General features: G+C 33.4%; 2 protein-coding genes across 2 annotated transcripts in view; both read right to left on the reverse strand.

Moving 5' to 3' along the window:
- Positions 1-411: 411 nt before the first annotated feature.
- On the reverse strand, positions 412-5,879 carry LOC136272043 (serine/threonine-protein phosphatase 6 regulatory ankyrin repeat subunit B-like). The gene has a single exon (XM_066072791.1). The coding sequence runs from the start codon at positions 5,842-5,844 to the stop codon at positions 2,572-2,574; it is 3,273 nt and encodes a 1,090-aa protein (XP_065928863.1). The 5' UTR covers positions 5,845-5,879; the 3' UTR covers positions 412-2,571.
- LOC105324160 (uncharacterized) overlaps positions 5,876-24,482 on the reverse strand; it is a 35,720-nt gene continuing 17,113 nt past the window's right edge. Inside the window, exon 9 of the mRNA XM_066072796.1 lies at positions 5,876-6,768. Coding sequence (XP_065928868.1) covers positions 5,876-6,768 — 893 coding nt within the window. The remainder of the gene's footprint in view (positions 6,769-24,482) is intronic.

The raw sequence follows: 24,482 nt of genomic DNA on the forward strand, positions 1-24,482 counted from the left end.
TACACGGATAATGATATATCTTCCAGTCAATCAACCCAGTTTCATCTAAATTTTGCCACCATTAAAAGAGTTGGACAAATTACCTACATTTAATTACGCAGTTTCATTTGCCCATATTGAACGGAATTCTCTAGCAAACGGTACAATCATATATCGCATAAAGATAATATTACAAATAAAAGTTTTCTACAAAGATATTCTAGTTAATTTTAAGGATCCTCTACACCCCGTGAGAGTACGTCACAACATGGCGATTTTAGTGTACGGTGGAACAATTTATATCGTAAATATTTGTTGTCTCTCTCTCTCTCTGTGGTGCAGTGATTGTTGCTTTGGACTTCAAACCGCAGGTGCCGCATAGTTCGAATGCTCCGGGATTTTTATTTTTATGAACAGCGGTAAAATTTTAAATTTTGTTTGATTCCCCCCCCCCCCCCTCCTAAATTGAAATTCTCTTGTTCTTTGAAGTCGAACACATGCTTAAAATCCTTATCTGTAAGTAATTTAGAAGATGGGCTTGTATGCAGAGCATTTCCCAGGTGTATGGAGAACCAATAATTATGTCAGCTGAATCCAATTTTAATTTATATCGTATATGCAATATTAATTCAGTTACCCGGGTTTTGCAATTTATATTTTTGGTCAACAATTTTTTTTCTGTTTCAAAGAATTGACAAATGAAGTCATCTGTTATAAATCTATCTCTAATTTTATTTAATGTTATTATCTTTATACATTTAATTAATTCTTTACGTTAAATCTTTGACTACATGACATTATAACAAAAAATACAAACAAAAGAAACAAACAGATTTTTAAAATAAAATCAAAATAGATGGCAATTCAACGAATAAAAACAAAACACGCACATAAATGATAACAAGTTATAAAACTTGTACATGAATATATAGAGGTATAAATAAGTTTGGACTCAAATCAATGAGTTGGAGGAAATGTTCTAGCGTATATTCAGAAAGTGTTAAATATAATGTACTATAAATAATATGTTAGTTTATTGAATGGTTTTCGAACTATAGGATAAGGTACGTATAATTAATATGTGTTTTAAATCTTATTAAATTCCGAAATGATATTTAATAATAATAAGATTTTATATCAATTTATAATCATTGAAAGAAATTCCAAATAGGGATAAACGTACAAAAAAATAATGTCTAAGCAAGTCTAAATTATTATCTATTGATTCAAATTTTCTTTTTTAATCGGAGAATGGAAGAATGAAAGCTTTGATAGCTGAAGATGACATAGTACTTTACGGCAGTCGACGTCCAGCACTTTTAAAGATTTACACTTAATTTGTTCTACTCCTCTTCCATGGTGATTGACTTTTATAACCAATTAATGAAACATTTTGTTACTGATTTTGATTACAAGATAAATCGTGTTATTGCAAATTTTCCTGTAGTAAATTACAGTTACTGAAGCTTTAATTAAGGAATAGGGAGTCTTTCTTTGAGTATTATGAGGTGATAGTGATTAAATCTAATAAAGCCCGATGGGTTTTATGATAGATTTGATCACACCCGACCGACATTATCTCCTCATAATATTCAAAAAATGATTCCTCATTACTTCTATTTATATAATTTTAAAGCCATCGTACGATTAAATATTTAAATATAAATTAAGCAAACCCCGCTGGCCTCCCAATTATACGTCATTTGAAGTTATGGGTTATATAGTACAAAATCTATACGTAGTGTTATCATAGTTTAATACATAATATTTAAAACATAGTTTTATCCAGTTAGATAACGCTTACAGCACATGTACATTTTGATGTTCTGTCTGAAGTTATATTGGTACAATTTATACTTTAAGACCGTTTCCTATTCTTTAAAATTATAGAAATTTTTAATCGTTTTATATTCTAAATCATACTGACTTGCAAACAACTTTTTATTGTAAACATTTGTATGTATCAAGCGATCAAACATATAAAAAACAGCCATATTTCTGCAAACAGAAGCGTACATTACGAGGTAAATTTTAAATTTATCTAAAATTTCCCTTAAAAATGTAAAAGAGAGAGCTTTTTTACAGATATGTCAATTTGTTCATGTACCATGATACAATATTGTTTTCCGAATTCTAGGGGCATTTTTCTACTTCAATTAACACGTGTGCTAAATACAATGATCCCATGTAATTCAATTCTATATTAAAATACACGGAATTGAATATAGGCACACAATAGCAAAGTAATTTTAATTTGCCTAATAGTGATTTCATACAATTTGTTGGATTGATGATTATGCATGCTTTTATACTCTCTCTGAGACAATTACATACTTTTCTAATACAGGGAATATGTCAACACTTACAGACTTACTTACAGACTTGCACTTATTCTAAGCAAAAATAAACAGTCAGTAAAAAAAAAATTCATTGAAATTCACTTCAATCATTTGGAAAATATTAAAACATACACTTTACAAGGCTATCAAAACGTTTGCTTTTAACATGACGCCTGCATTGGTATCCTTCATTGCATAAACGTATTTTTCAGTTAACCAAATAATATAGAGACATATCATGAAACCATTTAAACTATCTCTCTAAATCTATCAGTCTTGCTACTCTTTCAACCTGATTTGATACAAAAAGAGAAAAATACGAATCCGGATCATACATGTTATTTGAAATGTTGTCATTTTGTAATAAAAAGATAGCAGTGCTGTCATGTTTATCAAAGCAATCTACGAGGGCAGGGTTGACTTCCCATCCACAGGCCAGACTGGTGTCTACGCCATTGTTTAGCAAAACATTAACTATTTCGATATGTCTGTTCGCAAAAGCTAAACATAGAGGACTTAATTTGTATCTATTACATAAATTAATGTCTGCTCCATATTTCAGTAAAAGTTGTACTGTGCTATCATGTCCGTCATAACAAGCTGCAATAAGAGGACTGTCTCCATCGTCCATGCATAAATTAATGTCTGCTCCATTACTCAGTAACAGTTGTACTGTGCTATCGTGTCCGTTTTGACAAGCTATATAGAGAGGACTTGCTCCTTCTTCTTCACATAAATTAATGTCTGCTCCATTACTCAGTAACAGTTGTACTGTGCTTTCATGTCCGTTAAAACAAGCCCCAGTAAGAGGACTGGTTCCGTCCTCCATGCATAAATTAATGTCTGCTCCATTACTCAGTAACAGTTGTACTGTGCTTTCATGTCCGTTAAAACAAGCCCCAGAAAGAGGACTGGTTCCGTCCTCCATGCATAGATTAATGTTTGCTCCTTTACTCAGTAACAGTTGTACTGTGCTATCATGTCCGTTTTGACAAGCTATATAGAGAGGACCGGCACCGTTTGTCTTGCATAAATTAATGTCTGCTCCATTCTTTAGTAACAGTTGTACTGTGCTATAATGTCCGTTTTGACAAGCTATACAGAGAGGACCTACACCGTTTGTCTTGCATAAATTAATTTCTGCTCCATTACTCAGTAACAGTTGTACTGTGCTATCGTGTCCGTTTTGACAAGCTATATAGAGAGGACTTGCTCCTTCTTCACATAAATTAATGTCTGCTCCATTACTCAGTAACAGTTGTACTGTACTATCATGTCCGTTATGACAAGCTATATAGAGAGGACTGGCTCCGTCCTCCATGCATAAATTAATGTCTGCTCCATTCTTTAGTAACAGTTGTACTGTGCTATAATGTCCGTTTTGACAAGCTATATAGAGAGGACCTACACCGTTTGTCTTGCATAAATTAATTTCTGCTCCATTACTCAGTAACAGTTGTGCTGTGCTATCATGTCCCTTTTGACAAGCTATACAGAGAGGACTTGCTCCTTCTTCTTCACATAAATTAATGTCTTCTCCATTACTCAGTAACAGTTGAACTGTGCTATCATGTCCGTCAAAACAAGCCCCAGTAAGAGGACTGGTTCCGTCCTCCAGGCATAGATTAATGTTTGCTCCTTTACTCAGTAACAGTTGTACTGTGCTATCATGACCTTTTTGACTAGCTATATAGAGAGGACTTGCTCCTTTCTCTTCACATAAATCAATGTCTGCTCCATTACTCAGTAACAGTTGTACTGTGCTATCGTGTCCGTTTTGACAAGCTATATAGAGAGGACTTGCTCCTTCTTCTTCACATAAATTAATGTTTGCTCCATTACTCAGTAACAGTTGTACTGTGCTTTCATGTCCGTTTTGACAAGCTATATAGAGAGGTCCGGCACCGTTTGTCCTGCATAAATTAATGTCTGCTCCATTACTCAGTAACAGTTGTACTGTGCTTTCATGTCCGTTAAAACAAGCCCCAGTAAGAGGACTGGTTCTGTCCTCCATGCATAAATTAATGTCTGCTCCATTACTCAGTAACAGTTGTACTGTGCTTTCATGTCCGTTAAAACAAGCCCCAGTAAGAGGACTGGTTCTGTCCTCCAGGCATAGATTAATGTTTGCTCCTTTACTCAGTAACAGTTGTACTGTGCTATCATGACCTTTTTGACTAGCTATATAGAGAGGACTTGCTCCTTTCTCTTCACATAAATTAATGTCTGCTCCATTACTCAGTAACAGTTGTACTGTGCTATCGTGTCCGTTTTGACAAGCTATATAGAGAGGACTTGCTCCTTCTTCTTCACATAAATTAATGTTTGCTCCATTACTCAGTAACAGTTGTACTGTGCTTTCATGTCCGTTTTGACAAGCTATATAGAGAGGTCCGGCACCGTTTGTCCTGCATAAATTAATGTCTGCTCCATTACTCAGTAACAGTTGTACTGTGCTTTCATGTCCGTTAAAACAAGCCCCAGTAAGAGGACTGGTTCCGTCCTCCATGCATAAATTAATTTCTGCTCCATTACTCAGTAACAGTTGTACTGTGCTATCATGTCTGTTTCGACAAGCTATATAGAGAGGACTTGCTCCTTTCTCTTCACATAAATTAATGTCTGCTCCACAATTCAGTAAAATTTGTACAATGCTATCACATCCATCAAAAGAAGCAATAAAAAGAGAAGTAATTTCATCTTTTAAACATGGATTTATGTCTTCTTTAGTACTTATTAAGAGTTGTCTCTTGTTGTCCTGTTTTTTACTTGAATTTGTTTTGTGATCTGTGTTTATCTTTGTATCCTTTTCATTTGGTATAGAATTAGATTCATTAAATTTGTCAATCATCAAATTAACATCGATAGTGGTATTTTCAATCAACTGTTTGAGAATTTCAGAATTATGGATCACAGTTACAATGTGAATAGGAGAGAGACCTCCCCATTTTTCCGTCAAACATCCACTATTGTTTTTCAGAAACCAATTAAACAATTCTACTGAACCATTACAGCACACTGCCGGGAACAAGGAACAGTCTGTTAAATTGACTTGGTTTTCTTGTAAAATGTTTAGACAATGTAGCGATAAATTTGTATCACAAAATATAATCAAAGCAAAAAGGCATGATACCTCATTTTCCAAATGCACGAATGCAAGTTTGGACAAATTCAAATTTCTTGATGTCTGATGAAGTTTCTGTTGATCAGTTTGAAGTTCTATTTTCTTGAGTAACATTTTTTGTTTTTCTGGATTATTTTCGAGTTTGTCTTCAAATACCTTTTTCACCTTCACATTTTGTAAACATGGATTAAGAACTACATCTAAAAGTCGTTCACCGAAAATGTCAGAAAAAAGCCTATCACCAAGCGCGTCGATATACCGGTCACTAATATATATAGTAAAATTGTCATGAGTCTCGTTGCCTTTATCGTATCTCACTCGTGTCCGGAGAAAACCAATATCAGCATATTTTATGACAGTCGGAGGATAATCTGATCCAACTATAAAAGTAGTTACTTCCATCACAAAGTCGTGATAAAACTGATAGGTGTCTTCAATTTTTTTTTACCAAAAATCCTTTGAGTGATTCAAGTTCGTCCTTAATCAAATAAGCTGCCGTCTTTGTGTCCATACCACAAAGGTTCAACGCATGTTCATATTTTTCTTGTACCGCCTTGTTTCCTGGTATATCATTAATGCGGAGATCATTGTTGAAAAGAATAAGAAGAATCAAAGCACAATATTTTTCTTTCGTTGTATTTCTGAGCCCTCTTATTTCCTCTGCTAAAACTTTATCAGGTTCTTTAAAAAATGTTAATCCTTCCTTCATATTGCTTTCATTGTTTCTAGAATATAATTTACATAATAACGGAAAATACTCTTCAATTTTGACAATTTCGTCACACTCATCTTCAGAGAGTTTTTCATCAATTTTGTAACTTTTTAAAATGCTTCTTTTCTCACCCTCGTTTAGTTTGTATTGGCCACTATTGATGTCTACAACGTTTGACACATCAGGAACAAGTCCTTTTACCCTTTTATCAGAAAAAATAAATTTTCTACATGACATCAACAGTTTAGCCCGTTTCAGATAAGATGGCAGTGCTTCTTCGTATCTTTGCCATTTATTATACAATAATTCATCCAACGATTCTTTGCCAAGTGGGTCATTAAAAACAAACAAGGTATTTGTTGAATTGCTTTGTATGAAAGGGGTATTTGCTATATCCTCCATATCTTTTACTGGTTTCACAATCCAGCCATTGTTCCGATACTTAAGTGCAACATGTTGAATGATGGCTGACTTACCAGAACCCGAATGACCTATAACAATAACTGGATTCTTGCTTATAATTTTTTTTTCAACCTCCCTGCAAGCGTTTGATGGAATAAACCATTTGTTATCTTCCTTCCATTGTTCAAATGTAGCATTTTCAAAAGGCGATTCTATAAGAAAAATGAATTTGAAGTACAGTGAGGGACAACAAGTATTGGAACAAATTAAACATGGCTGAAGTTATCACAACCTTGCTCGCTTCAAATTTTATTTTCATTGCTGACGTAAAGAGGCTTATTCGGGGCATATTATCCGGGGTGTAAATTTTTATATGGGGTCGGATTTATTTAAGGAACTGTTTTTGCTTCCAATACGCAGACGATATCCGGGAAAGAAACTAATGTAAACAATATCGAAGAAAAAGAAAGAACTGTCAACAGATTTGAAAGAATGGATCGTGATATTAAAGGGTACCTGCAGCCCAGCCGATGTGAAACATATGTTAAAGAGTTTATTTACCAAAATTTAATGCAAAAAACCGCATCGAAATCGGTGCAAAAATAACGGAGTTACACCTCTTCAAAGTGGCTATTTTTACCTGCTTTGGGAAATCTAATCAAGAGAAAACAGAACTAGATGCTGTCATTAGACAGTAATACCCGCACCATGTCTTTGCCCCTAAATAACACTGTTTTGTACCAGTTTAATTAAAAATGAAGGCTACATGCAAACTCCGTTAATACATTTAAAAATTATAATTTTCATAACTGAAGGATGAGATCCCTGCCCATATGATAATATACATCGTGACATGAGCAGCACTTTATGTGCAATTTGGGGTAAAACTGTTTGCAGTGAATTTTCAGTTAATCAATAATCTTAACATTTTATGTCATAGGAAGTATAATGGTCTATAAAATTATTACAAACAAAATTCAAAATTAAATTATGCCCCCTCCCCGTGGCGGTTGCCGGTTTTAGATTTGCTTCTGTGTGCCTACATGAACATCATCGTGTGCACAGATTTAGAGAAGGGGTGGGAGTGAGGGGTCCAGACCCCCCCCCCCCCCCCCCGTCCCCATGAAAATTCGTAAATTACCAAAAATACACCTTGGACCCCAATGCTCTTACAGACATGTAAACGCTCTAACCCATTGCGCTTCAATGTAAGGTAACATTATTTGGGGGGTAAATATTTAATCAATATTCAACATACTTTATTGTTTATCTCAATAGGAAGTATACATGTACATTACAATATGCAGGTGTCCTGCACCACCTTAAAGCTGTTATTTACCTAATAAAATAGTGGAAGTGGATTTGAAGAATAGGTCATAAAAATACATGCATGTTACAAATGACTGATCTTTGTCTGAAGTTACGTACACAACACAGGTTTGCATGTCTCATTAGCGGGTACTAGTTTTACCCAGCTCTTTGATTAGATGGGTTCACGTGTATACATACATGGGTGTTGCTAAAACGCGGAACGGAAAACGGAACGGAAGGAAAACGGAAAATCTTATCTAATGTTATTTACCTCATAGATTTCTTAAGTATGCTAAATCGATATACTTTATGTACCTTTTTAATTTTTTTTGAAAGATTAGCAATATTAGATTATTTATTCAAGAATATTTATTTCCTCAAAATTAACAGTACATGCATTGACCACTATATTCTGTCCCAAAATATCCTCGATTCACTTTTTGCTGTATATTTATATATACCTCAGGGTTCAAGCGATTCTCTTTTAGAAGCATTAATCATTCTCATTATTCTTTCTTTAAAACGTCCTCTCTAGCTTATCAGCTGGTATAAATACACGGCTAAAAATAAAGAAGTCTACGGGGTTTTGCATTTTAACAGACCCGGATGATAGTGTTGAAAAATTGTGCAATGTCTTCTGAGTGACTTCCAAATGGAGAAAAGATGTCAACATTTTCCATTATAAATCGTCCAAATGTGCTGCATGAATATTTTGGGATCGACAGACTATAGTTCCAATATATAATCGGAAAATCAAACCAGGCAACGTCTAGAGCTCTCTATTCGGATCATATGTATATAACTGCTGGAATAAACAACTGCATGCTTTGTAATGCAAACGTAAACAAAATTGCATTGCTAAAAATACTAGTTTCACAAATTACTAGTTTCACAAATTACCGGGTATTTTAATGTTTACTGTATTTTAATTTTTTAATGTCGTCAGTCCTACAGTTTTTTTCTTCCATCTCAATGATACTGTATCGTCTGTATGATAAAAGATCGTCTAGAACACCGAAAATTCAATTTTGATGTAAGTATATATACATGTACATCATATTTGAAAATAATATAAAAATACTCAAAACACGCATAAAACGCTTTCACTAACTGCGTACGTTACGCTAATATGCCAGCAATACCATATAAGAGAAATAAGTAAAAAGTTATAGCTAATTTGCTCGTTTAATCATGTTAATGTTTCACAATTCGTATACATTTGATTTTTCCGTTTCGTACTCAACTAAAGCCGAATGAATACAATGCTATAATTGATAGACATTCATATGAATATTAATAAGATAGCAACATGTTGATAATCATTCATTAGATATAAATAAAAGATACAAAGTAAATCGTTTCTGGCCAGTCTATACCCTTTTTAAGCGATAAACGTGATGATATTTTCCGTTCCGTTTTCCGTTCCGCGTTTTAGCAACACCCATACATACATGTCTGTGTTTTCCGTTTGCAGAAAAGGATTACGGTAGTTAAGATCAGCTAAAGGAATTCATTATTGCGTTTTAATTGGATTATCATTATGATGTTGACCAATTTAGGTAAGCATAATACATGTAGTAGCAGTAGCACAATATAATAAGATGCCAGCATGGGATTCCTGCCAGCATACATACACATGTATATAAGTTCTACTTTCACTTTCTAAATGTAATCTCCCTTTGACAGAATACTGTATCATCATCTTTTAATATTTAAATAAGCTTATCATCGTTACCTATCCTATCGCATTTGTAAAGTTTCTGTCAATTTAGTTGCAAAAGTTTTTTTTTTCATTTGTCAGACTGCATGCACTGTTGAGTTGACCCCATATTGACCCTGTATAAACAATTTCTTATTAAATTTGTGTATTACATATGTAAGTAAGTGTAGACACTTATATTTTTTATATGAGTAATAATAGGAAGGAAGGAGTATTTCTTTCCTAATGTATTATAATGCATCAAATACAATGTAGGTCATGACCTTATGGGACTGTTCTGACCCGTACAGAAATTGCTAACATCTTCTCATGTGATTCACATTTGAATCACATTTGAGATGTGTTAGATTTCTATGCAAATTTTTATTTTCACATGTGGTTATGTTAGCTCACACTTGAAAGAAATTTCAAACCTAAAATTCTCACGTGAGATTTTACTTCAAATGTGAGAATTAAAGCAATGTATAATTGTTACTCTGAATTCACTTTTTCACATGTGATCCTAACATTGAAATTTTGTCTTAGTTAATTGTTCAAGATTTGCTCCTTGCATGAAAAGGAGAAGTATAAAATTCACATGTGATTGTTTGTTTGATATTGGACTTAGAAAATGTTATTAAGCTGGAAATTTCTGGGATGTACGTATAAGTCCAAAATTCACATGTGAGACTCAGCTGGTTAGAATATAAAAGAAAAACCCAAGAGAAGGAAGGTGGGGTGGTTATTTTTTTTCAAATATTGAAATATTTGTACTAAATTATCCTTTAAAAAAAGGTTTCATACTACCCAGTTCATTTAGTACATGTACCATATTTGGTCATTTTAGTATACAGCAAAGAGCCACATAGCAATGAAAATCAGTATTTGATCTGCACAGTAAAAAAATTAAAATAATGAATTATGGCATTATGAATTTAATTACACAGCTCTACACTTGCTTTAAAACAGTTTTATATTGAACTATGATCATTATTTTAGTTTAACTTTTATATTGTTAATTTTTCATTTCTACATGCCACCTTATCATTTAATTAAGATAATCTTAAAATTGTACAATAGTTTTTTAAAACAAAAAACAAAACAAAAACAACAACTTTTCAAATCTGTTCATCACACACTGGTAGACACCAATTGGTAGCATCGCATTGATAAGGGGGGATTGTCCAGTCTCTGAAATCTGAGAGTCACAGCGGGAAGCCCAGCAGGAGCTATCTGTAGTGCGGGGCAGTCAGAGATCACTTTAGCCAGGCCATGCGGCCATGAAGTGAGGATCGCGCCATGTACAACATAACTAAAACAGGTCTTTTGTGGAAACAACTGTGAAAAAAACTCTGTCAAAATTTGGATATGGCATTTTCTCAAAAACTGGACTTTCTGAAACATTTTCATTCTGGATGCATGATGTGCAGGCCTGAGACATATGATCAAAAACCCTTAAGCTGATTGTACTGAAGGATTAATTGTTCATGAATAATTAAATAAAGGTAAGAAAATGTTTTGATAGTTAAATTCAAATCATTTTGTTCATAACAGTATATAATAAATCTGTACTGTGTGCAGCCTCATGTTTCCGTACATGCAGCATGTATCTGTATCTATAAGAAAAGTCAGCAATAATAATGGCGCCCAATTTTTCATTCAAACATGGGGCATGCGCACACAACTTGACCTAATTCAGAGATTGAGATAAGATCAGTACTGGTAGGTGGTAGGACATGCAATTAGGGAATCATACAAACCATAGTGGAACAGAAATTATTATGAAGAAACAGTTGAAACCAACGCTTGTATTTTATGAAGTTAGAAATAAGTAATATTAATTTATGGTAATAATCAAATTGCTATAAAATAATCATAATTATTATAGTGTTAATATACTGATATCGATATTTTGTCCAGTGATATTAATTGTGATTTGAGAATCTTTATCATGTTTATACTCAAGACTTCTTGACTTGAGAACACAGGTTATATTTAAATCAATAAATTAGAACAATCAAGTACATGTATAATCATTTACTTCAGTCAATCTTTTGCAATATAATTTTAAATTTTGGGATATTTAATATATACCCCTGCATTATTTATGAGCTAAATATACCCCTCACTAATGAAGAGAACTAATATGAATTAATTGGTCTGCAAAGGAGAGGTCTGCATTTTATAAGTGTATAGATTTTTATATCATATATCCGTTAAAGTAATGATTTAGCATTTTTTTTCTGCCTGGCTAATTCAATACACTATAAGCATGCTAAGTAGTTTTATTTATATTGTTTGTATTTATTTTTAAAAGAATACTGGTAATGAAATTCCTTTTTTATTTTTTTAGCTCGGTCAAAAAAAGGATGTTGCAGACTGCCAGGGTCCAGAAGACGAAGAAGAAAGAGGAAAAACTGGACTAATTCCGACTACATCGCTTACTGCATTATCTACAGTTACTGTGTTATTAATTATATATTAATAAAAACAATTTTATTAAGTAAGAAAAGGATTTTGTTTTTAAATTTAGAGCATTAGCTTGCTTTTTTCACATGTGAGAAAAATCACATTTGAAAAAAAATCATCACATTTGAATTTTTCACATGTGAATTTTATCACATGAGAAAATGTGCATTTCTAATTCAAACCTTGATTCTCACATGTGATTTTTTCAAACCTGGTTTCAGGTGTGAATCTAACCTAATTTGCATGTTAAATTACTCATGTGAAACTCACGTGAGACTCTAATGTTAGGATCACATTTGAAAAAGGTGAGGGAAATTTGGTAAGGGGACCCCACGAAACAGGAAAATACAAAATATCTTCTAATGTCATTATGATGCATCAACTGGTGTAAAGTACATTAATGACCCCCAGGTGTTGTCTTTAAACCCCCCCCCCCCCCCACCCCCCCCCCCCCCCCCCGCCTTTATGAAATAGGAAATGATATGATACACTGTATATTTTGTTAACTTCTGAGATCTGAGATCCTCATCCCTAAACCGTTTAATTTATTTTTGCTCTTTGTGTCATTGCGCGTAAAATTGTATTGTAAGATTATTCCCCCTTGCAGACACCCTGACATTTTAGAACTAGAAATAATAATGTATTTTATCTTATTCATATGTTATACAGTAGTGTTTGATCCATGTGGGTAATTCCTAGCCTAATGATGTCACTGCTTTGTTTAGGAGACTTTACAATTGCCCCAAATAGGTGAATACACATGGCAGTGATGCATATAACATTTTGTTTATAAAACTTAAAAATTGAATTAAGCAATTTCCAAAATGTTAATGTGAATCACAAGAGAAAAAGCAATCAAGAAATGATTTAAAATTTGCTACTGTACACATGTAAGAATGTATTAAGAAGACTGAATCTTTATAAGCAGGTTAGATTGGGGGGGGGGGTGTGAATGTGGAGTATAAACATTTATAATTTGAATCATTTATTGTTATTAATTAATTTTAACTTGTCAATGAATACTACTTATTGATCCCAAGGTAGAAATATGACCTCTGATCGTATCTCAATAGATCATTTGTCAATTATGCAAGGTGTAATGTAATTTTTTTTAAGAATAACATTTTTTACCAGTTTATAAAGTTTTTAGACCCCCAAATTATATTTTGATTTTAATAAATTATTCGACAAGGAAGGGGGGGGGGAAGAGAACAGTTTATATTTGAGTTTGTTTGGGAGTGGGGGTTCCAAGTCATATATTTGACAATGTTTTAATGTAATTTAAAATAAGACTATTATAAGCCATACTACAGTCATGAACATGAATAGTATAGAACAAAACACAAACTAATACACGTACATGTATATATACATAGGAAGTATTACAAAACAGATGATTGATCTATATCTGGGTTCTTAAATTGAATCATATATCATGTACATATTATATTATTGTTTCTTTTTGTTCAAGGCATTTAAGATGGTATGTAGGTCATGATCCCAAGTGCTCTTCCTGAAATTATCAAATATCATAAAAACCATTGAGATCCCCACCTTAATCCAAAGATATTATTCCTCCTTAGGTCATGCAGGCGCATCAGATCATTATGGCATGTAAGTCGTGACCCTAAGGGGTCATCCTGACCCCCTTAGAATCAGAAATTGTCAATTATCTTTAAATTATTGATGTTTGATGATCCTATCTCTATTTAATCTTTATTAATTATTAAGTCTCCTGAATGAAGTTTGGAGACATATTGTTTTTGTACGGTTCTTAATACATGTATATATTCTACATCTTCTTTTTCTTCTTTCCCGCTCTGAACTTGTTTCTCAGAGATGGCTGAACATAATTGTACAAAACTCTAGGATATGATAGGCCTGCAAATCTAGTTGATTTTTCTCATTTTGGGTTAGACAACCACTTTTCGGGGGAGGGGGGTGTCAAAAGGGTGTGGGGTCTAACATTGAACCTTGTAGGAAGAATCATAGATTCTATTGTAAATGGTAACTTGAAAACGGACAAAGATAAGAATATAGGGTTTTCATAAATATTGGCTGTTACTGGCAATATATAGGGTTTATTAGATCTGACCCCTGAGGTCATCCCCACCCCCCAGGAATTTGAAATTACCATATATCTCAGAAACTGTTATAATCATGACCCCTAAACCATATATATTCATGTTTCTGATGTCAAGGGGCATCAAATGTTATGTAGGTCATGGGCCCTGTGGGTGGTCCTGACGCCCTCAAACAGCAAGTCTCTTAATATCTTCAAAACAGTTGAGATCCCCACCCTTAAACCATATATATTCTTGTTCCTTGTGTCAAGGGGCATCAAACGGTATGTAGGTCATGGGCCCCGGGGGTGGTCATGACCCCCCTTGAACAGGAAGTGCACGAATATCTCGAAAACGGTTGAGATCCCCACCCCTTAACCATATATATTCTTGATCCTTAAAGGGCATCAAAAGGTATGTACTGGTAGGTAATGGGCCTCAGGGTTAAATTTAATTTTTCAAAACCGTAATGCACATCTATGGAACAGTTCCTTTCATATCCCAAGGTATGATGTGTCTATCCATTAAATCATAAAAGGAGTTCTAGGATCTATGTTTTTTTTGAAGTGATAAACGTCAATTTTCTGCTACATTTTGACTCCCTGGATGAAATTTAAATTTTGAAAACCTTACTGCACATCTATAGAACAGTCCCTATCATATCCCAAGATATGATTGTCTATCCATTAAAGCATAAGAGGAGCTCTTGGATCAATGTTTGTTTTTTTAGTGATAAACGTCAATTTTTTGCTACTATTTGACTCCCAGGATGAAATTTAAATTTTTAAAACCTTATTGCACATCTATAGGACAGCCCCAATTATATCCCAAGAGATGACGTAGCTACTCCAAAAGTTGTAAGAGGAGTTCTGGGAACCATATTTTTTTTGCCAAAAAACGTCATTTTTTGTTGCCTACTGATCCCCTTAATAAATAAAAAAATTCTGGAGCCTGATCATGCCTCAATATGACACCCCCAATCATATTCTAGAAGATCATTTGGCTACTGCTTAAAAAAAATGACGTTTTTGAAACCAGTTTTTTGTAAAAAAAAACGTCATTTTATAGCCATTAAATGACCCCCAGGACAAAATTGAACATTCCGAAACCTTATTGCGCATCTATAGGATACCCTAAAACATATTCCAAAAGATGATTTGTCTACTTTTGAAAATGTAGGAGGAGTTCGAGGAAGAAGGTTTTTTGTGAAATAACGTCATTTTTTTACCAATTATTTGACCCCCAGGACTAACAGAGAATTTTGGAAACCTTTATACAAAACAACATGATACCCCAAATCAAACTCCAAGAGTTCAGTTTGCTGGTTTATAAGATGTAAGAGCAGTTTGAGAAAGTAAAACGTGACAGACGGACGGACGGACGGACGGAACAGGGTAACAACAATATACCCGAACTTTCTTTAGAAAGTGCGGGTATAATTAGGCGATAACAACGCTTCAGCGGAAGTGACGTCACGAGGTCAACAGGAGGGAAACCTTACAAAGCTATACAAATTAAATTCGATTTTCAGCCAAAATGATTGATATAGGTCTGATGTTTTGACGTATCTTGTTATTTTAAGTATTGTAGATCTAGACAATTTGTATCGTTATTATTTTATTACAATCAGATTTCTTTTTAAAGGATTTTAAAATTTGTAATTCTCGTCGGCTTTTACTGATGAATACGATATCTTAAAACGCTTACATGGGCAAATTAATGTTCATTATTCATTTTTTGATTACATAATATCTTTTCACACACGAGTGATCCGAGATAATGACACAGGTAAACAGGTAAACTAAAGAAGCCACTGCTCCAGACACACGTGTATCTGGGGTATGTATACACAAGGTACACGAGTCTGGTGAACAAAGAGAGGGTTTCACACCTCTAGACTGATAAATTGATTTGTGTATAATTAGCTACTCAATTGTTAAAAGATGAAACAGAAAAATAAATTAGACTGTGTAAAATCAAGCATTCGTCAGATAAAACATGTGTATAGTCCGTCAATCAGGGATTAAAGAATCATGCATGATACTATTAAATAAGTAAAACTAATGTTCGAAGTAAATGCCTTTATTGTTACTTATCTAATCACTTAAATAATGACCAAATATACAATTCAGCAATTGAAACCTTTTTTATGTGATCAAGTAATTATTTCGGAAGTAATTATGTTTGTCTTTATAATTTCTTATTTAATAAAGTGCAACTTTCTTTCGAGCGCTATGGTCAGCAATTAAATGCTTTATAACTCCGTATAGCTTAAATTGTAATACTGACAACGAATCATTATGAAATCAAAAAAAACTGGAACATTTTGACAAAGGATGTAAATAAATGTAAAATTAAATTCCATTATCGTATTTTTAAAAGAATACGAGACAGACTTAATCATGCAGCCATCTTGGACTTTCGCCTTGATCCGTTTATAATCCCGTGTTTGTTTGTTAAAGAATGCATACTATTTTGATTGTTATTGGTCCGATATCAATATTATTGAATAATCGGACGACATCATTTGTAATTTTATGCCTTATACGAGGAATAAACCCCGAGTTACCTTTTACGAAATATCAGTATGTATTATCAATATTATTAATCAGTTAATAATGTCACTGAGAAATCATTCGAAAGAATGACAATATTAACAAAATATGTTTCTTATAACAATAATGCTTTGATTAATTGTCATTTTACTACATATGGTGTGCATTTATATGTAAAATGTGTAACACATTTGACGAAATTCATGAAGCAAACAATTGTCCGAATTCGGCAATTTTGATCGATAAAATACGGGTTAAACTGAAACGACAGTATAATTAGTCATCCAGGGTTGATAAGGAAATAAAACAACAGAAAAAAATGTTCATACATCGATAAACGATGCAAGAAAACGAACAGTTTTCATACGATATTCCTGTTTCTCATACAGCGGCGTTGACCCCGTGACGTCACAGTTCATCTCGCGCCAAATCGGCTTGATTCAAAACTCGTTCAGGTGTGAAATCGGGGTTTCCCCAAATATCTCGAAAACTACTTATGCGATCGCTGTAAAATTTTCAGGATGATGTTTTTACACATAGATCTCTATTATATCAAATATTGACCGGCACTGCAGGTACCCTTTAAATTAAAAGGGATTTATTAACAACAAAGTAAGTGAATTATAAGGAATACATCGAAGTACAGTCGGGCGTATTTTGAAGAAATTCATTCAAAAAGGAAGTGTTGAACACGATTCCCGAATTGGAGTTAAGGCTGTGACAGATGTGAAGGGTGATCGGAAACTTAATTGCATTGTTTAACGGATTCGTAGGCAACCTTTACAATACAAGATATACATGTTACATCAACATTCAATAGAAATGAAGATACACGTTTGTTCAAGAGAAATATGAGGCGAAGGTACGCGTTATACCAAGAGGGATACAGGCGGGGAAAAATTAAAAATAAACTCTGACTATATGCAAAGTTAATCGACAACGACGAATTTTATGGTGTCAAGAGAAAAGACATCGATTTGGCAATCTGAACAGTGACAGGAAGTGATATTTTCAGACGAAGCACATGTAGTGAGTGGGCAAAATAACTCCTTTAGTTTGGGGAAAAAAAACTTCCTCCGAGAATAAAAAGCCCTACTGTCTTATCCTACTGTCTTGACGCCAGTCAAAGTGAATTGTATATATTTTTTGGGATGTATTACCTTAAATAGCATTGGTATTTTTGTACCAGATGATGGAAATTTAAACTCCACTAAGTATATTGAAGTATTATATTATCATTTATGACCTGTAATTGCCAAAGTTTTCGCAAATTTTCCAAGATGACAATGCCACCCCTTATTATTCTAGACAAACAAATACACGGAATTCCAAAATTTAACTTGCCTGCACAATCCCCAAATCTTAGTACCATAAAAATGTCTGTCGCTGTATCAACATTAAACTGTCCCGGTAGATTGATAACATTGAAAACCGTGATGACTTAGTGGCAGCAGTCACGAGATTCTGGATTCTCAGACCTACATCCGAAGCTATTATTTCTAGATTCCCCGCAGAATACGACAGGTTACAATTCAAAAATGCTATGCAACAAAATACTGAAAGAAAAATGTGAGTGGACACCCTTTTTCACATTGAAGCTCGTTTTTCTGTGTGCTGTTGATGTTATTTTGTGATGACCCAGTGTACATATATTTTATATGAAGACTCAGTGATATAAAAAAAAAAAATGAAACTTATGTCATAGACAGTATCTATATGAACTCTTAAAATAACCATATTGAAATCGGTGCTTGAATTATGAAGTTATTCAGCCTTACGAGGGGTATTTCAAAATTTCTCTTATTTCACATTTTGGCGCTAAAATCGACTAAATTTCTTATTGAAACCAAAATGACTGGTTAGATTGATCACTGAACCGTGGCAAAAGAAAAATTTATGTTCACAATTATACTGAATTCGCTACAGTATACATTGCTTTAATTTACAACAGTTTCATGACACTTTACTAAAAATGACTGGAAAAAGCGAACAATGCACTTGGAATTATTGCCTATATAAACGGTAGCTTCTTCCATGGCTTTAAACCCATAAATATCTATTGTGATGTCTGTGATCTCTTAGGAATCGATTAAACACCTAAAAAGACGATGCTCGCCAAGGCCCAAGATACACCGTGAGGCAATTTGTTCGAAAGACAAATAACTGGGTACGCTTAACATTACATATCGGCCCTTCTGAAATGTGAAAACTCAAACACATGATATTTTTAATCTGTTCGTCGGAATAGTTTTTATAGTACACATCATGTATGAAAAAACATTGAATTCGTTTGTTAAAGAAGATGTTGCAAAACAGGGGGAATCTTCCTTAACGTAGAAAGGACCTTTAAATATCCGTATCGCTTGAGAGCCACATCTAAATATAGACACATTACGTAGACGAGTATATAATTTACAGTGCGGGCATGTTCCGTACGGAGGCAAAATAAACAAACTTATTACGCGTATTTCTATCGAACACGACAGCCACCAAATACAGTTAGAAAGATAACCATATATTCTGTATTCGAATGTTAACATATTTAGTGTCCAGCGCGTTTAAATTTAAAATATCATTCTTGAGATACATGAATAAATCTTATTCTGGCTCTTCAAAACCGTCAGAGTTGTAATCATAATCATCCTATGTTTCTATAGTATCTAAATAAACGAGTCTCGTAACACAAGAGGCCTATGGGCCACAAATCGCTCACCTGAACAATAGTCTTTGTATCATTTTATTTCTAAAGGGTATATTATGAAGTGAACTCTGAATAAATATTGTAAAACTCATATATTTCAAGATTTTGCCATATATTAAACAATACATAAAAAGAAGAAACAATTTTATCTTTGGCATGTTTTTATTCATAATTATTTTACACATCAAATGAGGCTTTATTGTAACCTCTAAAATACCCATTTGCAGTAAAAAAAAAATCCCATTTCACTGAAAAAATTGAAAAATATTAGTTAAATAATTAAAAGATGATGTTGGTTACTGTTTTGTATTTCAATCAATAGAGGCTTCTTAATCGATTCATGAAATAAAAATATTGCAAATGTGATGAGGACATTAGGCATGTTAGATTTTGCATTCTCATCGATCATCTGTCTTATAGACTAAACTCAAAAAACATGGAAAGTCTATATATAGTTGATAAAGTCTATCAATGATTCCTACTTTTTTTCCATAACCATTTTTTATCTTTTGTTCATTTATCTTTCCTAACTGTGTGTTTGTGAATCAAAACTTCGTAAAAACTAAGATCCACACCTTTTTGAAGTTGTTTGAATTTATGATCTTTGATCCCGATCACTTGGATCCGGATATGTGAGTAATTGAGGTCGGGATCGAAATTCCAAAAAAAACAACAACTAAAAAACTAGCCGAAAAACATACACATGTATTTTCAGATAATTTAACTATGATAAACTTATCATGGATTTTTTTTTCTTTTTATAATACTTCTTTTAATAAAAATGATTTAAACAATTTAGAATCTGCACTTTCTTAGAATGATTGCATAGTAATCTCACAAACTGTAGCATTGTAATTCTTAAAAAGAAGAGTTTAAAAACATTTTCCCATTATATAAGTCTATGTTAAACTTTGAACATAGTTTGGAGCCGTGCGTAGTATTAGTCCGGGGATCACGGTTTTCACAATTTAGAATCTACACTATCTTAGGGTACTTGTATAGTAATCTCACTAATTTTAGCACTGTAGTCCTTGAGAATACATTTTTAAAAACATTTTCCCCTATATATTTCTATGTAAATTTTTTTAATCAACTTTGAACCCCTCTTGGGACCCCAGTATTGACCCAGGGATCGCGATTTTTACAATTTAGAATATTTACTATATATACAAGCTTTGGTGTAAATATTGGCATATCTGGTGCAAGAAGATTTTTTAAGACACCCACCCAATTTTCGCAGTTTCGCAATTATCTCCCTTTTAAAAAGGATTGTGCCCTTTATTTTAATAATTTAGAATCCCCTTCCCATAAGGATGCGTTGTACCAAATTTGGTTAAATTTGACTCAGTGGTTCTAGAGAAGAAGTCAAAAATGTGAAAAGTTTACAGACGGACGGACAGACAGACGGACGGACAGACGAGGACAACAGGTGATCAGAAAAGCTCACTTGAACCTTCGGTTCAGGTGAGCTAAAAAAGTACAAATTGTTCTGTACATATTTTCAGTAACCTTTTGCTTCATCACCGATTCAAACTTTCTAAAATGATTTTGTTTGATTTTAACAACCTGTACATGTTTCTTTGAAATCAGCATGCCCGTTTATTTCATAAAAAGGGTGAAAAATCAGCTAACCTCATTGATGCATACTGAGGCAACCTTTTTAAAAATCTCTCGTTCAGAAGAAAATGTTTTTCAATTTTATAACAGGGACTTCACACAGTAGTGTTGAAACAAAAATAAGCAGGCTTGCGAAATATTACATTAACAAGAGTTTAAATAACTTTATTCTGACATTCTTAAATTATCTCTATACATTACCTTTCCATGCGATTAAAAGAAATATTTTTTTTTTTTAAATTCCAACTTTTTCGGAATTCGAACCCAGTCAAAAAATAAGACACGGTTTTATTCTATTTTCTCTGCGTTACCACTCGACTAGTCTAGACCTGTCTAAACTGGGGACAATTTAATATGTCGTTTTTAGATTTCAAAGGTTACTAATGATTCATATGCCTCATTGAAACAAAAATCGGAAATGGCAGTTTTCAAGAAATTGTCTTACTCTTAACGTTAAGATTAAATTAATTTTGTTTCAAGGAGGCATTTTTTCACAATGATGAGGATTACCCTTTTATATAGCGGGAATTCTGCCACATTTGTCTGTGTAACCATTTTAAAATTTATTTCATGGTCTTAAATAAGTAACTATGATTTTTCTATTTTTGGGGGGAAAATTAGCATAGGAACTGCAACACCTTGTTTCCGTGTGATTGGTAATTGTTAACTCCGAAACCGAACCTTGTTTACGGATGTTGGTCATGTTTGATCTGATATTTCTATAAGGCTGCATTCTAGTACACACACCAACATTTTAAAAAAGCACGATTTCAGTGTGCTTGGGGAAAATATGTACAAGACTGCGGCCTCTTTTGGGGTTTATTATTTACTATTTTCGAGATGTACGAAAAATTATTGTTTTCATCGGTCAGCTTAGGCGAACTATTTTTTTTAATACGACAATGCCTTAAATATATGTGAATGTAAAAATTGACTTAAATATTGACAATTGATTTAAAAGAAAAGAAGATAACACGGTAATTCATGTTTTTCTACAATGCCAGTCACCTTCATGCTCGCAAGAAGCACGGACACTAAGTGTTGCATAAACGTGTCTTAATGTAAACTTATACATGTATACAAGCGCATTTAAATGACTAGAAAAATTATTAGAATATTCAAAACATATCTTACATGCCAATTAATTTAGGCCATATATTCAGAATGAAACTGCTACATTTACTGTTTACATATATGCTTAAAAATTATTCTAAGGCCCATTCATCTCTCTCTCTCTCTTTCTCTCTCTCTCTCTTTCTCTCTCTCTCTTTCTTTCTCTCTCTCTCTCTCTCATTAGCAGGGCCAATGGTGCATGGTATTGAAAGTACTGAAAGACGGGGTCTTGAATGTTTGATAAGGTTTGAATAGATGATTGTCCACAATTTTTTGAATATGCTTTTATAAAAAAATATGAGTTTAAATTGGGTATTTCAATTTATATTAAGATTCTTTTTTCTACCTTATATTCTGACTGAAATCTATAATGAATCCTGGCCGGCATTTCATAATCTTAGTAAATTGGCACAAGGGTATTTTATGTAAAAAATAAAGCCCTACGAAAGAAAAAGAAAAAAATGAGAGAACTACTTGTTATCGGGAAAATAAAAACAATTTTATTCATTTTGCTAGATTATTTATAGATTAATCTATTATTGTGATCCTTGAAAAATCCATAACTCAGTACCTGTTATACAAGATCAATGATAGCAAACTTATACAATGTTCCAGGGGTAAGGAGGTCGATGTTCCGAGCGTTTGGACCGTTTCTCTCCAACTGCCGAATTATTGAACATAGTTCACATCTGTATATTGATAAGTAAACAAACACACTTATGTCACACATAAACAAAAATACTTTTAAATAACTCCCAATACTATAGCTATAGCAAGGTTTGTCACGGTTGTGAATTTGAATTTTATTTACCAGCTTATCTGCCATGATTTTCTAGTTGCGATTCATTCACATTTGATAGGTACAAATAAACATGTTCGTCACCCGCTACTTTTGTGTAAACTTGTGCAACATTCACATGAACTGACGATACAACCATTTCTTTTTATTAAAAACCATGCTCCAAATTCCGTTTCCTGCTTCTTATATCAATATAACTAGAAAATGGAGGTCGGAAGAGAATAATTCATATCATACTATAAGGTAGATCTTTCCTGATTTGCTGTTTTATTTGTTGTTGTAAATAAAGCGACAGAGAATGATGAAAACATTAACTGATAAATGTATGTACGTTAGACGATTGCATGTATATAGTAAAAAAAACAACAAACAAATACAGTATTAAGATCAAAGTCACTAAGTGCGAACGAAGGAGAGAAACGTCATGTCCAAGGGAAACGTTTCAAATGGTGATAGCGTTTAGCTAACAACAATGTTTTATGATATGATGGTTTAAAATCGTTAATTATAGCGACTGATTCAGAATTATTTGACTTTGAAATTTCTAATATTTGCAAAGTTAATTCTTTGACTAGAAAAAATTGACAAATGTTCTGGTCAATTCAGGTGTTTGTGTCATATTGAATTGTAGTATCCCTTCAATACACTCTGTGAAACTTCTCGATACAAAATGGTTACCAGACAGTTTACTACGACTGTTGTCTATTAAGCGCGAATTTCCTAATGCCTGTCTAAAAAAATAACTGTATTTCTAATGCGCTTTAACTTGAATGTTTTTGAAAAAGCTGCACGTCTACAGCCATCTGTACAAAAATAAAAATCTAATACAGATTTCAAAACCACGAAACAAACCCTGAGTTTGTATTTTCGTGTGCATGTAATTGAGATAAGTACTATTACTGTTTACTACCACAAGGTCAATTAGAATTTATATAAAATTTTATCTCATACGTGTGGTGTATATTACCCGTGTGATTAACCTTTGCTATATCAAACGGGTAATGCTTTATCAAATACTTCCGGTCCGAACTATTTTTGACACAATCCCTCGCTTTAACGCTTCAGTGACCTATTTTCTAAGATTTGCTAGTAAATTCAACATAACTATATCTACAACAAAAATTAAGATAAAATTGATTTTGTAAAAGATTTAAATTACAAATATGAAGGAAAACACATAACTGCGTAGCACAGGCGTCGGAACCGGGGGGCTTATGTGAGTGGGGGGGGGGGGGGGTATTCCGCACCCTCCACTTTTTTTTCAAAGTTATTCATAGCCGTAACCAAAAGACCCTTTTTTCTTGTTTGTCAAGATTTTTGATAAGTTTAGCCCATTTCAAACTTTCAATTTGCTTTGTGAAGTTTATAAATCTGCAAATTACGTTAACTATCAAGAAGTTCATCCTGACGACGCGATGAAAACAGAGGGCGCTGGTTGTGTTTATGTACAAGAACTTACCGAAATAATGTTTCATAAGACTTTTATTCCACCACCAGTAAGCATCCTTATTCACTATTTTCAATTTCGAATCATAAGGCTAGTCTAGTGTTTGTTTTATTAACAACTGTTCCTCGTTCGAGTCAATTCAAACTAACGAG

The sequence above is a fragment of the Magallana gigas genome, chromosome 10 (assembly GCF_963853765.1).
Source record: "Magallana gigas chromosome 10, xbMagGiga1.1, whole genome shotgun sequence".
NCBI lineage: Eukaryota > Metazoa > Mollusca > Bivalvia > Ostreida > Ostreidae > Magallana > Magallana gigas.

Coding starts and splice junctions, on each gene's coding strand:
- LOC136272043 (XM_066072791.1), bottom strand. CDS start 5,844: ATGGAAGTAACTACTTTTATAGTTGGATCAGATTATCCTCCGACTGTC.